Source organism: Mercenaria mercenaria, chromosome 11 (genome assembly GCF_021730395.1).
Source record: "Mercenaria mercenaria strain notata chromosome 11, MADL_Memer_1, whole genome shotgun sequence".
NCBI classification, from domain to species: domain Eukaryota; kingdom Metazoa; phylum Mollusca; class Bivalvia; order Venerida; family Veneridae; genus Mercenaria; species Mercenaria mercenaria.
The window spans coordinates 80,952,523-80,966,930 of record NC_069371.1 but is presented as its reverse complement, the minus strand read 5'-3'; the positions used below and the strand labels follow the sequence as shown (position 1 = coordinate 80,966,930).

The following is a 14,408-nucleotide window of genomic DNA, read 5'->3' as shown; positions in this document are numbered from 1 at the left end:
ATATCAATATTTTTTTGCTTTTTTCATTTCTGATGGTGTAGGAAAATCGCAGGTGCCCGTCTATGCATAATTTCACACACTAGCGAGCACCTGCACAGAAACACCATGCAATCTTCCAAAAGCTGGCTGAATGGCTTCCTCACATTAAATAATCCTACGTCCAAAGGCAGGTTTCAAACCCCCACAACAGTTACTGGCAACTAATTTGGAGTCAGGGACCATAAGCACTCCTGCAAATTAAACCTGATTTGATAGGCTGTATAATGTGGACACTAGATTTAAATATACATTTGTTTTTGTTTGTTATTTCAGCAGCAGTTCTCTTTGTAAGCAGCAGTCCTCTTTGAACTGCTGAAACAAGAGAATAGCACATCCAAGTCCCTGTGGAACAATGTATTGTTACATACCTGCTGAATCAAGAGACAGCAAGACCTTCTCTGTGGAACAGTGAACTGTTACCTACAGAAACAAGAGATAGCATGTGGAAGAATGCACTGTTATCTACTGAAACAAGATATAAAATATCCAAGTCCCTGTGGAAGGGTGCACTGTTACCTACTGAAACAAGAGATAGCATGTGGAAGAATGCACTGTTATCTACTGAAACAAGATATAAAATATCCAAGTCCATGTGGAACAATGCAAAGTTACCTACTGAAACAAGAGACAGAATGTACAAGTCCCTGTGGAAGGGTGCACTGTTACCTACTGAAACAAGAGATAGCATGTGGAAAAATGCACTATTATCTACAGAAACAAGATATTAAATACCCAAGTCCCTGTGGAACAATGCACTGTTATCTTTCAATCTAAGAATTTGCGAAACTATGAATCTGCCCATGTCTGACCTAATGAGGAAGCTGACAATTAATGACTGAACTACCGGTTACAAAGCCTGTTTCCTTACTGGCATATATCCAGCACAAAATATCTAAAAATATCAATAATTAAGAGTATAAAAATTCTTCATAGCTTCTATACTACAGGGGTTTCATTAAAGGCTCATAATGCTTTTGTTTATAATGTGGGTGCCAATTTTTTGTTATGAAAATATCACTCATCAATTTCTTGTTAAATCCTTATTCTGTTTATTATTTTCTCTAATATTTGTCAAAGGTTTGAATATTGATTAATTTAGTTGAAACATTGTTTTGAATTATCCCCCTTTATGGTTCTTACAGTGAAAGTTCATGTGCAGTATTAAAAGTAGCGCTTTTCTAATCATGTATTTCTGAAAAACACCTAGTTAGTGTTGGTGGTGTGGTGTGTGTGTGTGTGTGGGGGGGGGGGGGGGGGGGGGGGGGGGGGGAGGGATATCCCCCTGCAATATTGGTTGAAGCCCTGGCTACTTTTCCTGTAGCAAATATAAGTTCTTAATGTGAGGATCTGAAGACCAACCCCACCTTTACAGCAACTTTCAACTTTCTAATTAAATACTTAATGAATCTCTGCTTTAAAGATTGTACTGAAAACACAATCTGCAGAGTGAAATAATAAAAAAATCTATGTAAATTAAACAGTCTTAATTCAAATTTATGAACAAAAAAATTTACTTTTCAACAAACTTTCAACACTACATAATCAAAAATCTTTCATTGTAAACCTTAAAACTTTTAACCATGCTTGATTCTGCCTTTTCGACCAGTGTAAATCACAATCAGCCTGAACATCCATGCAGTCTGATCAAGATCTGCAATGTTCGCCATTAAGTCACTATCTTTTTTTGTAAGCACCCCTTTTAACAGTTAATGGTTCTGTCCAAATTGAAAGATGGACAAGTTCATTATAGAAATTTAGCAGGGTAAAGGTTAAGATGTAGTAACATTACAACATGATTCTATTTGTGCCATCCAAATAAATGAGAGAAAAAAAAAACGTATCAATTACAATTTTGCAAAATCTGCACAATCATTTTGAAAACATGACAAAACTTTCTTTTTTTGACAAATAAATCACTTGTCAAACTACTGTCTGAGACATCTAAAATTACCTAAGAAAATGATTGGATAATACTTATTATTAGAGAGAGATGGATTTTTAAGTAGAAAATATCCCCCATATGTTATTATTTCATTTACATAATTACCAAGGTTCACAGGTTTTCAATGCCTATATTCAAAGCGTAATCACTTTAATCTAAAAGATAAATAGAAAATGATCAAATGTCATGTTTTCTTATAATTGTACACAGACAATTTATAATTACTTTAGGCGCTAGACACCTTTCAAATGTCACGGAAGTATAGAAAATGGACAGCTTCGGTTAAAGGTGGGCATTGTAAAAATGGCAAGGAAAAACTGCATGTCATGATAGACACTAAGTCTTAATTGTTAAAGACATATTGGACAATTTTCCATATGTATATAGGCAAATATTTTCCTACAGACAGAATTTCTTTAAACTTTGTGCACTATTTACATGCAGAAAACTGTCCGATATGTCTGTTACAGGTGGTCCTTACTAAAATGGCAAAGAAAAACTGCATGTCATGAAAGACACAAAGTCTTGTTAATATACCGTGTAGTTTGATTAAGAAAAACAAGTATGCCCACGGGCAGTTCAAGCCTGCTAGCTGTCTGTGACCTTGACCTGAGACGTAGGGACCTGGTTCTTGCACATGACACTCCGTCTCATAATGGTGAACATTCATGCCAAGTTACATCAAAATCTCACCATGCATGAAGAAGAAAACGATCTGGACAAACTTCAATTTGACCTTTGACCAATAACTGTGACCTTGACCTTTGAGATAGGAACATGGGGTTTGCGCATGACACTCTTCTCATTGAGGTAAATATTCATGCCAAATATAAACAAGATTGGTCCATGCATGTCAAAGTTATGATCAGGACAAAATGGGACGGACGCACTGATGGACGCAAGCACGGACTCCCATACGATTCATGTATTAGGTGGTCATTCCATTGTTTGAAAACAATAGAATGACCACTTAAGGAACAAAAGAAATAAGTGGTTACGGAATGAATACAAAGGATTTCTATTGTCCTAGGCCACACCTCCTACCACCTAAGGTACCAATCGTGTGCTCGCACATACACCGACCTGCCAAAAGTGACGACTAAGTTGAGCTTACCGCAAGCAGGCTCGACAAAAACGATGTAAATTTCTAACAATTATTTCATGGTGAGATTGTAGCTTCATAACAAGATTGTATCATTTTTTTTGTTAATGTCATGATAGTGCTATGATGAATATAAAATCTTGATTTTAAAATATTATTGCTAAAAATAGTGAAATTTAATTAAATGCTTTAATAATATGGAATTTATAAATATAATAAACACCTGTAGCAAATCATCTTTCAGTTTCATTTTTCTGTATATATTTTGGCAACCACCTGTATTTACTAAAATACTTTCAACCATTGCCAGCTGTTAAATAAATAAATAAATAAGCAAAACATTCAACCAATCGATCAATTTAAGTATTTTGCCAATTCTAATACAATTCAAATGGTGATGCCAAACATCCCCTAAACTATTCCAGTAATGCAGACTTGGGTATAATTAGGCCTAATGGGGGTATTTCTGGGCATTGGGGTATTTTCGGGAATTGGGGTATTATTGGTCAAGCCAATAAAAATCATATCAGTTATGACAACTGAAAACACTATGATACAAGGGTACTATAATGTTTTAAGATTTTTTCCTCGCCTGTTCCCAAAGGACAATAAACACATCAACAAGAATCTGTTGTAAAAATAGTAAAAACAAGAGCTGTCGGAGGACAGCAACGCTCGACTATTCAACAGTCTTGTCGATTGAATGAATACGAAAGTCGAAAAATGGACATGATTTAGTAAAAAAGCAAAATAGGGTTATGAAACCTGCATAGTGCTTATCAGCTAAGGACAGTGGACAAGTGTGTGAAGTTTCAATCCATTCCCATTAGTGGGTACTAAGATACCAGCTTACATAATAGGAATTTAACCAAAAACTCCTAAGTCGAAAAAGGGGCATAATTTTGTAAAATGCGAAGTTGAGTTATTGACCCTTTGCACTGCATGTCATATCATGACAGTGAACAAGTGTGTGCAATTTCAATCCTTTCCTATTAGTGGATACTGAGATACCAGCTTACATACAAAAACTTAACCAAAAATTTCTAAGTCGAAAAAGGGGCATAATTTTGTAAAAAAGCAAAATAGAGTTATGGAACCTGTGCAATGTAGGTCAGTTTATCACAGTGAATAAGTGTGTGAAGTTTCAATCCATTCCCACAAGTGGTTGCTGAAATACCAGCTTACATACAAAACCTTAACCAAAAATTTCTAAGTCGAAAAAGGGGCATAATTTTGTAAAAAAGCAAAAAAGAGTTATGGAACCTGTGCAATGTAGGTCAGTTTATCACAGTGAATAAGTGTACGAAGTTTCAATCCATTCCCACAAGTGGTTGCTGAGATACCAGCTTACATACAAAACCTTAACCAAATCGGGACGCGGACGCGGACGCATGGGCGAGTCCAATAGCTCTACTATTCTATGAATAGTCCAGCTAAAAATCAAATTGCTCACAATAATTAACCAACTTTCTGTGACAAATATTTAACAGCAGAGAACAGAAGCATTATAAGTCAATGAAGTTGACTTGAACACAGTGTTACATAAATCACAGGAGTCTGAAATTCTATCAATAAGACCATAGAAGTCTATCTTTACAAAAAATGTGTTTATTTTATATATATAGGGGGTATTTTTTGTAAAGATAGACTTCTATGGTCTTATTGATAGAATTTCAGACTCCTGTGCATAAATATATCAAATACAGGGATGTTAAAACAATGATTAAAAATTTTCAATTGATCATGCACTGTGTATTGAAATACAGATATACATAGGAGTATTTGCGACAAAACATAATTATTATGCATGCATCTATATGATTACATACCTAAGCATATATAAATACGTTATCAGATGTAAATAAAATTACATTTAATATGTATCTTAAATATGTTTAATAAAGACATATCTCATGACCAAGTACAATTATGTGCATGAAAAGTAAACTGTCTCAGTTATATTGTGTTTTAATACCTTTTTTTCACTTTTTGGAAACATGCAAAACTGTGTCAGACTTTGGCTGCAATTTGCTTAAAGTAAGTACTGAGAGAGAGGGTGGAATATTTTGATACCATCAGACAGGATTCTAAAAAGGAAAGTGGCTATAGATCCAGCATCCGATATCTTGAACATTTATTCAACTAAAATATTTCTGGTTAATATTTTTTTTCTATTGAAAAAAGGGAAAGAAGAATACCACCTAAAACAATAGCAGGTGAATACACATAAATTACATCGGTGGTTTGAACTCATACAATTTGTACCATTTAATAATACCCTGACATGACTGATAATACCCTTTTTGAGGCCTTTATATAATATATTTGGTTTGGTTTGTCAAAAATCAAATGAAGTACATTACATAATTACTTCCCTTTAATTTGTTAAAAAATGACAAGCACATACTTCAAAGGACAGTGGATTTCCAGGAACATTTTACAATTATTTTCTTTTTTTCTTTTTGTTAATACCCAGATGAATGTCAATTTTATTTAATGACTTATATAAAGTTGTAGAAAACTCAATATGACGATTTTTAAAAACATTTATGATAAAATTCATGAAATTGAGATTTTTTTTTTATACTGCACAAGGAGCTGCTTTTAAAGTAGTGCACCATATTAAAGTGTACTTGAAAAAAAAAACGTCTGTCTCGTTTAAATGTATTCAAGACACCTGCACACCTGAAATTAACGACTGATTAATAAGTAAATAAAAATGCCACTTAATAAAAAGAAGCATATTTGCCGTTATGTCTGATTTCAAAAGCTTAGTAAATGAGTCATTTCCTTCAATTACCAGTACTTTCATTATTTAAATACTTGAGAAAATCATTATAATTTATATAAAATTGCTTTTTGCTTTAAAATATGAAAGAGGCTATTATAAAAACATAGAAAATAATTTCATTTTCAAATTATTTAAATGAGTATTTGAAATAACAGATAAATGCAACTACAAAATGAAGATTTTTTCCCCATACATAATGCAAGGATCACAAATTTCAGGCTGGAAATTTGCATGCAGGCTGTGGTTGAAAACAAAAAACAACTAAGATATAAATGCTTTTAACCTTGCTTAAAGCTATCCAACGGAAATTCAAAAAAAGAAGAAAGAAATATGTAGCTTTTTTACATATATATGGACCCTACTGATGATTAATTACCTACATATATGGACCCTACTGATGATTAATTACCTACATATATGGACCCTACTGATGATTAATTACCTACATATATGGACCCTACTGATGATTAATTACATACATATATGGACCCTACTGATGATTAATTACCTACATATATGGACCCTACTGATGATTAATTACAATTCTAACACGATCCGCAGCAATTACTATATAAACACATAGCGAAATTGACTATACATGAATCTACGATAAAGTATGGTTGACTGTTACATTTCACTCCCTATTATTGTGGCATCAGAGATTCTACTTCAGTTCCATTACATACGAATTATTTCAGGGCCAAACGGTTGAAAACAGCATTTCAAAAACATAAATATGATAAAAAGTCATACTGACTTATGTGTAGGACCGTAAAACATGTTCTGATCTCTACGAGCGAATTCAATTAGCTGAATTATGATGATAATGATGATACGTCATATAAAAGTTAAGCTCGTTCCTCGTAACACAGGGTCAACTCGCCTAATCTGATGATTCTGTTCATAATTAGTTTGCGAGCTGTTAGATTACTAATTTATGAATACTTCTCAAAATTCTGATAAAAAAGAAACAAATATCTATACGTTCCATTTGCTATGCAACACTTTCTAACCATAGGGGGTAAATTGTAACCGCATATGACCCGAATGACGTATTACGCTGAAAATGTAGTACTGTAAAATGCGAATTATTTGCGTTGTTAGAATCGAAATAATAAATATGTTCCAATAATTTTATCAGTTAATAAAACATGGGCAGTCGTTTGGATGCGAATAATTAAATCACTTGTGCTACACACTCGTGATTGAATTATTACTCATCCAAACTCCTGCCCATATTTTATTAACTGATAAAATATAGAACAAATTTATTATTTCTTAATTACAGAAATAAAACATAAATAAATAAAAGTATCACATCTGACACAGATCTGGCTCCTAGATGTAACATTATTTCTGAATTAAATCTCTACAGTGAAAAATGTCATAAAATCTTTGAATTTCCCTTGCTTCAACAGCTGGGACTGTGAGCTACATTATTCTTGGTCTAGCTTACATTCTGAATTTCCCCAGTAGATTTGTATTTAATTGCCTGTTTATGATGATAATATCATCATTTCTGTAAGGGATTCCTGCTAATGAGCAATTTTTGAGATTGTGAGTTTTCAAAGATGGCCTGGACTAAAATACCAAACTGTGATATCGAACTTTGGCCTAAATGGGAATGGTCATCCATGGGATACATATTACAGTTTCAGCATAAATTTGTGAAGTATATAAATGACAATCCATGGTTAATGGATGGACAACAGATTTTGGCGATGGGAATAGCTCACCGTTACTGGCAATTTGTGTGCAAAGTCAAGCTAAAGACACAAGACTAAAGGAGAATTGAATTCCAGCTTGTCTCACCATTTTTTTTATTTTGCCGGTACTACAGTCACAAAGCAGCTGCCACAAATCAAAATATAAATGAGTGGTTACAATGTCGGCCACTCAATCCTGGGGTCGTGGGTTGAGCTCCCACTGGGATCACGACCACACTTCTAACATGACACCAGTACTGTTTTTTTCAGGAAGCGGACTTGAGAGTACTTCAAATAAGCTTGAAGCTTTCATCACAATCCAGCTAAAATAAATTAGTTGTACAAATCAAAACATAGAAAAGCAACTGAACATCCTGAATGTGGTTTTAAAGTGCATCCAAAAGTGCATCAAAAATAAAGAAATTCCACAGAGGCAAAAAAACCATATATATACTTTAAGTCTGCATTAACACAATATGTAAAACAAATTAACCCCTGCATTCACATGTAACCCAAATTTTAAAGGATGAACAAAAAAAAGCAACAACCCCCCCCCCCAACAAAATGCATTATATGCATTCAAAGCTAGCTAACATCTGTAAAATATCATCCTTTGAAACTGTAATTGCACAAAAAAATTTATACTTCACTAATTACTCATTTACATCTATTCTCTAGGTAAAAATGAGATAAAACGCATTTTGTTGCTTGACTTTATTAGCATTAGCGTGACATTTTTCTAGTTTGCATTTATTTTTTTCACAATTTTGTAAAAAAAAACTGTAAAACATTAATAAGTCTCACTCTGTTCAGTTAATTATAAAAGATCAAAATAAAGAAAGACATTTGTCAGAGCTCTATTTCTTGAGTGATCACGGCCCAGTGACCCACTGCTATTTACTGCAATTTATTTCACATGCAGTGAACTTTAAAACAATTTTAATCTGTCAGAATTAATGTATAAATGGCAACTGCAGTTATAAAATAATTGCACTGCATTGCGGCAAAGTTTTTTTATAGATGTCCTTGACTAAGGACCGATAATAATTTACGGTTTTCTGCTTCCCGATCACAAATTGCCAAAAAAGAGAAATGTTTTGAATTTTATTTACATATCGAGAGTAAACAATTGTGTAGATGAAAGTAGTATTTGCGTGCTTTGAGGTATTTTCCTGTTAGACTATATTGCAAAAAATAAAGTTTGTACAATTTCTGGTTACAACAATTCAGTATAGCAGCTTAGGTGTCTGAATTACTCTTAATGTGTCTGAATTACTCTTAATGAAGCATTCTTTTTTGGGGGAAAAATGTACTGATGTCTTATTTAATATAATTATGATAATATATATATATATATATATATAAATCACCAAGCCCGTAAATCTGGGCAGATTCTTTTCAATTCCAGTACCGTTAGTCTGCCCACTTTTACGGGTACATCTGCCCACTTCTACGGTCCTTTACGGATTGAATCTAATGATCAAACGTATATCTGCCCACTTCTACGGTATAGTAAAGTTATATATATATATATATATATATATATACTGTTAAATCATTAATATTTGAGGGGGACTCATTTTTGTAGATTTCGTGTCTGTGTAAGTTCACAAAACTAAATCATAATGATCAAGCAAAAGTCCCATTCTTTTTGATATGATATTTAAAGTGGAATTCCACGAATTCGTATACCCACAAAATAGCCGTTTTTTGGTAAAAACCATGAAATTTCAAACCCACAACATTAAGTGATTTAACTGTTTGACTGCATGCATGCAGAGCCTGTTAGGGATAGCAATTACATGCTTTAATATACAATGTGTTCACTACATGTCATGATGGTTACACAATGTGTTCACTACATGTCATGATGGTTACACAATGTGTTCACTACATGCCATGATGGTTACACAATGTAATCGTTACTTGCCGTGATGGTTACACAATGTGTTCGCTACATGCCGTGATGATTACACAATTTGTTCACTACATGCCATGATGGTTACATAATGTGTTTGCTACATGACATCATGGTTACACAATGTGTTCGCTACATGCCGTGATGGTTACACAATGTGTTCACTACATGGCATCATGGTTACACAATGTGTTTGCTACTTGCCGTGATGGTTACACAATGTGTTCATTACATGGCATGATGGTTACACAATGTGTTCGCTACTTGCCGTGATGGTTACACAATGTGTTTGCTACTTGCCATGATGGTTACACAATGTGTTCACTACATGCCATGATGGTTACACAATGAGTTCACAACATGCCATGATGGTTACACAATGTGTTCACTACATGCCATGATGGTTACACAATGTGTTCACTACTTGCCATGATGGTTACACAATGTGTTCACTACATGCCATGATGGTTACACAATGTGTTCACAACATGCCATGATGGTTACACAATGAGTTCACAACATGCCATGATGGTTACACAATGTGTTCACTACATGTCATGATGGTTACACAATGTGTTCACTACATGCCATGATCCTTACACAATGTGTTCACTACATGCCATGATGGTTACACAATGAGTTCACAACATGCCATGATGGTTACAAAATGTGTTCACTATATGCCATGATGGTTACACAATGTGTTTGCTACTTGCCATGATGGTTACACAATGTGTTCACTATATGCCATGATGGTTACACAATGTGTTTGCTACTTGCCATGATGGTTACAAAATGTGTTCACTATATGCCATGATGGTTACACAATATCTTAGCTACTTGCCATGATGGTTACACAATGTGTTCACTACTTGCCATGATGGTTACATTATGTGTTCACTACATGATTATAAAATGTGTTGACTACATGCCACAATGGTCACACAATGAATTCACTACATGATTATAAAATTGTGCTCACTAAGCTTATACAATGGTTTCACTACATGTTTATACAAGTTCACTCAATGGTCTCAATGGTTACACAAGTTGTTCACTACATGCCTATACAATATGTTCACTTCATGCTTACACATTGTGTTCATTATATGGTTAGTAATGTGTCTGCTACACGGCAAAATACATTGCTTTCGCTGCAAGGTCTCACAATGTGTTCAATACATGCTTACTAAATATGTTTACTACATGACAAACAAGAGCTGTCGGAGGACAGCAACGCTCGACTATTCAACAGCCTTGTCAATTGAATGAATACAAAAGTTGAAAAAGGGGCATAATTTTGTAAAATGCAAAGTAGAAGTATTGAACCTCTGTACTGCATGTCATATCATGACAGTGAACAAGTGTGTGAAGTTTCAATCCTTTCCAATTTGTGGATACTGAGATACCAGCTTACATACAAAAACTTAACAAAAAACTGCTAAGTCAAAGGGGCATAATTTTGTAAAAATGCCAAGTAGAGTTATGGGACCTTCACAGTGCATGTTAGATCATGACAGTGAACAAGTGTGTGAAGTTTCAATCCATTTCAATTAGTGGATACTGAGATATCAGATTACATACAAATATTTAACAAAAAACTGCTAATTCGAAAAAGGGGCATAATTTTGAAAAAAAAGAGAGTAGAGTTATGGGACTTGCTTAGTGCTTGTCAGATCATGATAGTGAACAAGTATGTGAAGTTTCAATCCATTCCCATTAGTAAGTACTGAGATACCAGCTTACATACAAAACCTTAACCAAAAATTTCTAAGTCGAAAAAGGGGCATAATTTTGTAAAAAAGCAAAATAGAGTTATGGAACCTGTGCAATGTAGATCAGTTCATCACAGTGAATAAGTGTGTGAAGTTTCAATCCATTCCCACAAGTGGTTACTGAGTTACCAGCTTACATACAAAACCTTAACCAAAAATTTCTAAGTCGAAAAAGGGGCATAATTTTGTAAAAAAGCAAAATAGAGTTATGGAACCTGTGCAATGTAAGTCAGTTTGTCACAGTGAATAAGTGTGTGAAGTTTCAATCCATTCCCACAAGTGGTTACTGAGATACCAGCTTACATACAAAACCTTAACCAAAATCGGGACGCGGACGCGGACGCCGACGCATGGGCGAGTGCAATAGCTCACTATTCTATGAATAGTCGAGCTAAAAACGGTGTGTTCAGTACACGCTTAAATGATTTATGTGTTCACTACATGGCAATATAATGTGTTCTCAACTTGCTGATTCAACGTGTTCACCACAGAGCTGTTATAACCAACCTCAGCTGACCACAAGACATAATATAGAAAGGGAATTAAAAAAGTAAAAACAACATACCTGAGAATCTTACGACCAATATAACGGCTGTGATAAGAGATAAAACAGCAAATCCGATGAGAATCGCCGCTACTATAAATAGAACTCTTGTCTGCTTTTGTGTTACTATTCCGGGTTTTTCTGATTTTAATGTTTTTTCACAGTCATAGAGCTCAAATTTCTGAGTCTCTAACATATTGTTGTTCTCATTTGTTTTCATTGCGAGAAGATTTGATGAAGAATCCTCCATGTTGATACGACCCCCAACTCGTCCTTGCTCTTACAGATGTTGGCAATGGAAATTCTGCAAAACAAATGACAATATGTATGTTTTACTTTGTCTGTATCTTACAATACATTTTCTAACAATTCCCTTGTGAGATATTTTTTCCAATACAGAAATTAAATCATTTCAGGACAGAATTTAACCAGGTGGCCCTTTCCCTGTGACGGCGCTCATTTTGACAGATTTTAGACTGAGCCTGTAACAACAGAAATGAACTTTTTTTCACTGTTGGCGTTATCATAGATTGCAGACTGATATATTTCAAGAATCTCTTCACCAGAATAGCAGTTTTATCGAACAAAACAAAAGATAATCTAAGTTTTATTATAATATATATACAGCGTCTGAAGCATTAACTTTCTTTTAATCATCGGAGATTAAATAATGTGCCAATCTAATTGCGCACTCTCAAAATAACTGTAATGATTGCAACAGTGCAAAACTATTATAACTGTTCATACAGTGTTACCGCGAGATGGAAGGGAACTTTTTTCTTTGCATATCTATTATCTTTGGAACATAGCTGCTTCTTTTAGCGTATCTGCCAACATCTTATATCAGGGGAATAAAGTGCAAAATAATTTATTTGTTCATTGCTGTTAAAAGTAGTTTATATAAGTGGTTTTCTACAAGAAAAGCTTAAAATTCACCAAAAATAGAATAGACTATTTAGAGAACTCGATCATATGCCTTATGATATCATGTTGGACACGATTGATTCTGCCTCTGCGACCAGTGTAGATCATGATCAGACTGCACATCCATGCAGTCTGATCAAGATCTGCACTGTTCGCCATTCAGTCAGTATCTTTTTTGGTAATCACCCCTTTGAACACTTAACTGAAAGATAGACAAGTTCATCATAGAAATTTAGCAGGGTATTTTTATAAGGGATATGGTCCAGATGAAACCCATATCGTGTTTTTATGTCTATTTCATTAACATTTGACATTTTTTATATTCCATTTTACAACATTTAAAAATGCCTCGACAGTATAAAATGACAAAGTATTGAGTGTTAAACATCAAATTACAACGTTTTTCATGTCTAATTATTTTGGACTAGAAAACTTAGACTGCACAATGTATGAAACATTAAAAATAATATTTTATTGTTATAAAATGCACTCAAATATTGCTGAAATAATAATAAAAGAAACTAAGAATACATTAGATGTATATCTGTGCCAATAAACTGTATCCATGTACAAAAAGTTACAAAATTTCCTTAACTGATATAAATTTCAATTGAAATAAATTTAAATCATTATTAGCAGACATTAATGGATAAGGAAACAAAAGAATTTTTTTATTGATCTCATGTTTGTTATATGTGCATTTTAGTAGAAATGTCAATTAGAACACTTTTGAAGAATTGAAATTTTTCTCTGAAAATTCAGATTAAAAAGTGCACAAGCAACTTACAAAGGGTAATAATCCTGTAAATTCTCAGTTTGCAAACAACTACAAAAAATCCCTAAACCTCAGACCTGCATCCACCAGTTCATCATAAGCTTTGACTGGTTAAATTATATCCTTTTGATTAACCAACCAATCTTTAAAGAGATTTACTTGATAAAACAATGATTCAGATTATAAATTAATAAAAAATGTTTAAGCCATTTAATAAAAACTGAAAATCATTCCAAAACTTAAATTCTTCCTCACCAAAAATTTCTTCTGTTGTGGGTTTTATTTTTTACATGTAACTATCAGTCTCAATCAAACTTTATCTTATTTAAATAACACACAAAAACTGATAAATTTGTAAGTGACACTCATAAAAAATCATTAAACAAACATTCTTCAAATTTCTATCTCGGATTTCAAATAATTAAATTATTTTACATTACCGTTGTGTACATACAATATTTAAACCACAAAATAGAATATTAGGTATATATAAATCCACTCATGAAGTGATGACGGCTGACTTCGCGCATCATTTTATAATAATACCACCACACCTGTCGTGGCTAAACCATTTAGTGTACATACACCTAACCACAAAAAACACCTGTCAAATATTAACGCTTTTTGAACAATGATTGGAGGTCGGTTTGTCTGTTATGTAAAATCCATGTAATACAAATAAAAATGTTTTATTACCAACATAACATAACGTTGCCATGAATTCTTTATCCGTAACAAGTTTATCTTTTTGTAACATACATATATTTCTCAACAGGTGTCGCGAGCCGAAACGTAAACAATCGGCTGTCATTTCTTCAAAGGGGGACAACTTTTTAAGCGCCTGTCGTAAAGTATATGTACCCACCGAAAACGCAACGGGGCGCAGGGAGCA

General features: G+C 33.7%; 1 protein-coding gene across 4 annotated transcripts in view; it reads right to left on the bottom strand.

Annotated features, from left to right (window-relative positions):
• LOC123531186 (atrial natriuretic peptide-converting enzyme-like) overlaps nt 1–14,408 on the bottom strand; it is a 79,450-nt gene that overhangs the window by 39,032 nt on the left and 26,010 nt on the right. For 2 of the 4 annotated variants that reach the window (XR_008366156.1, XM_053517905.1), the window contains exon 2: nt 11,839–12,121. Coding sequence is in view for 3 of the 4 variants with exons in the window: in XM_053517905.1 (XP_053373880.1) it covers nt 11,839–12,067 (229 nt within the window). In the remaining variant the exon portion in view is untranslated. Of the gene's footprint in view, nt 1–11,838; nt 12,122–13,956; nt 14,087–14,212; nt 14,340–14,408 lie in introns of those variants that run through there. The other 2 variants (XM_053517906.1, XM_053517907.1) reach the window with 2 other exon arrangements.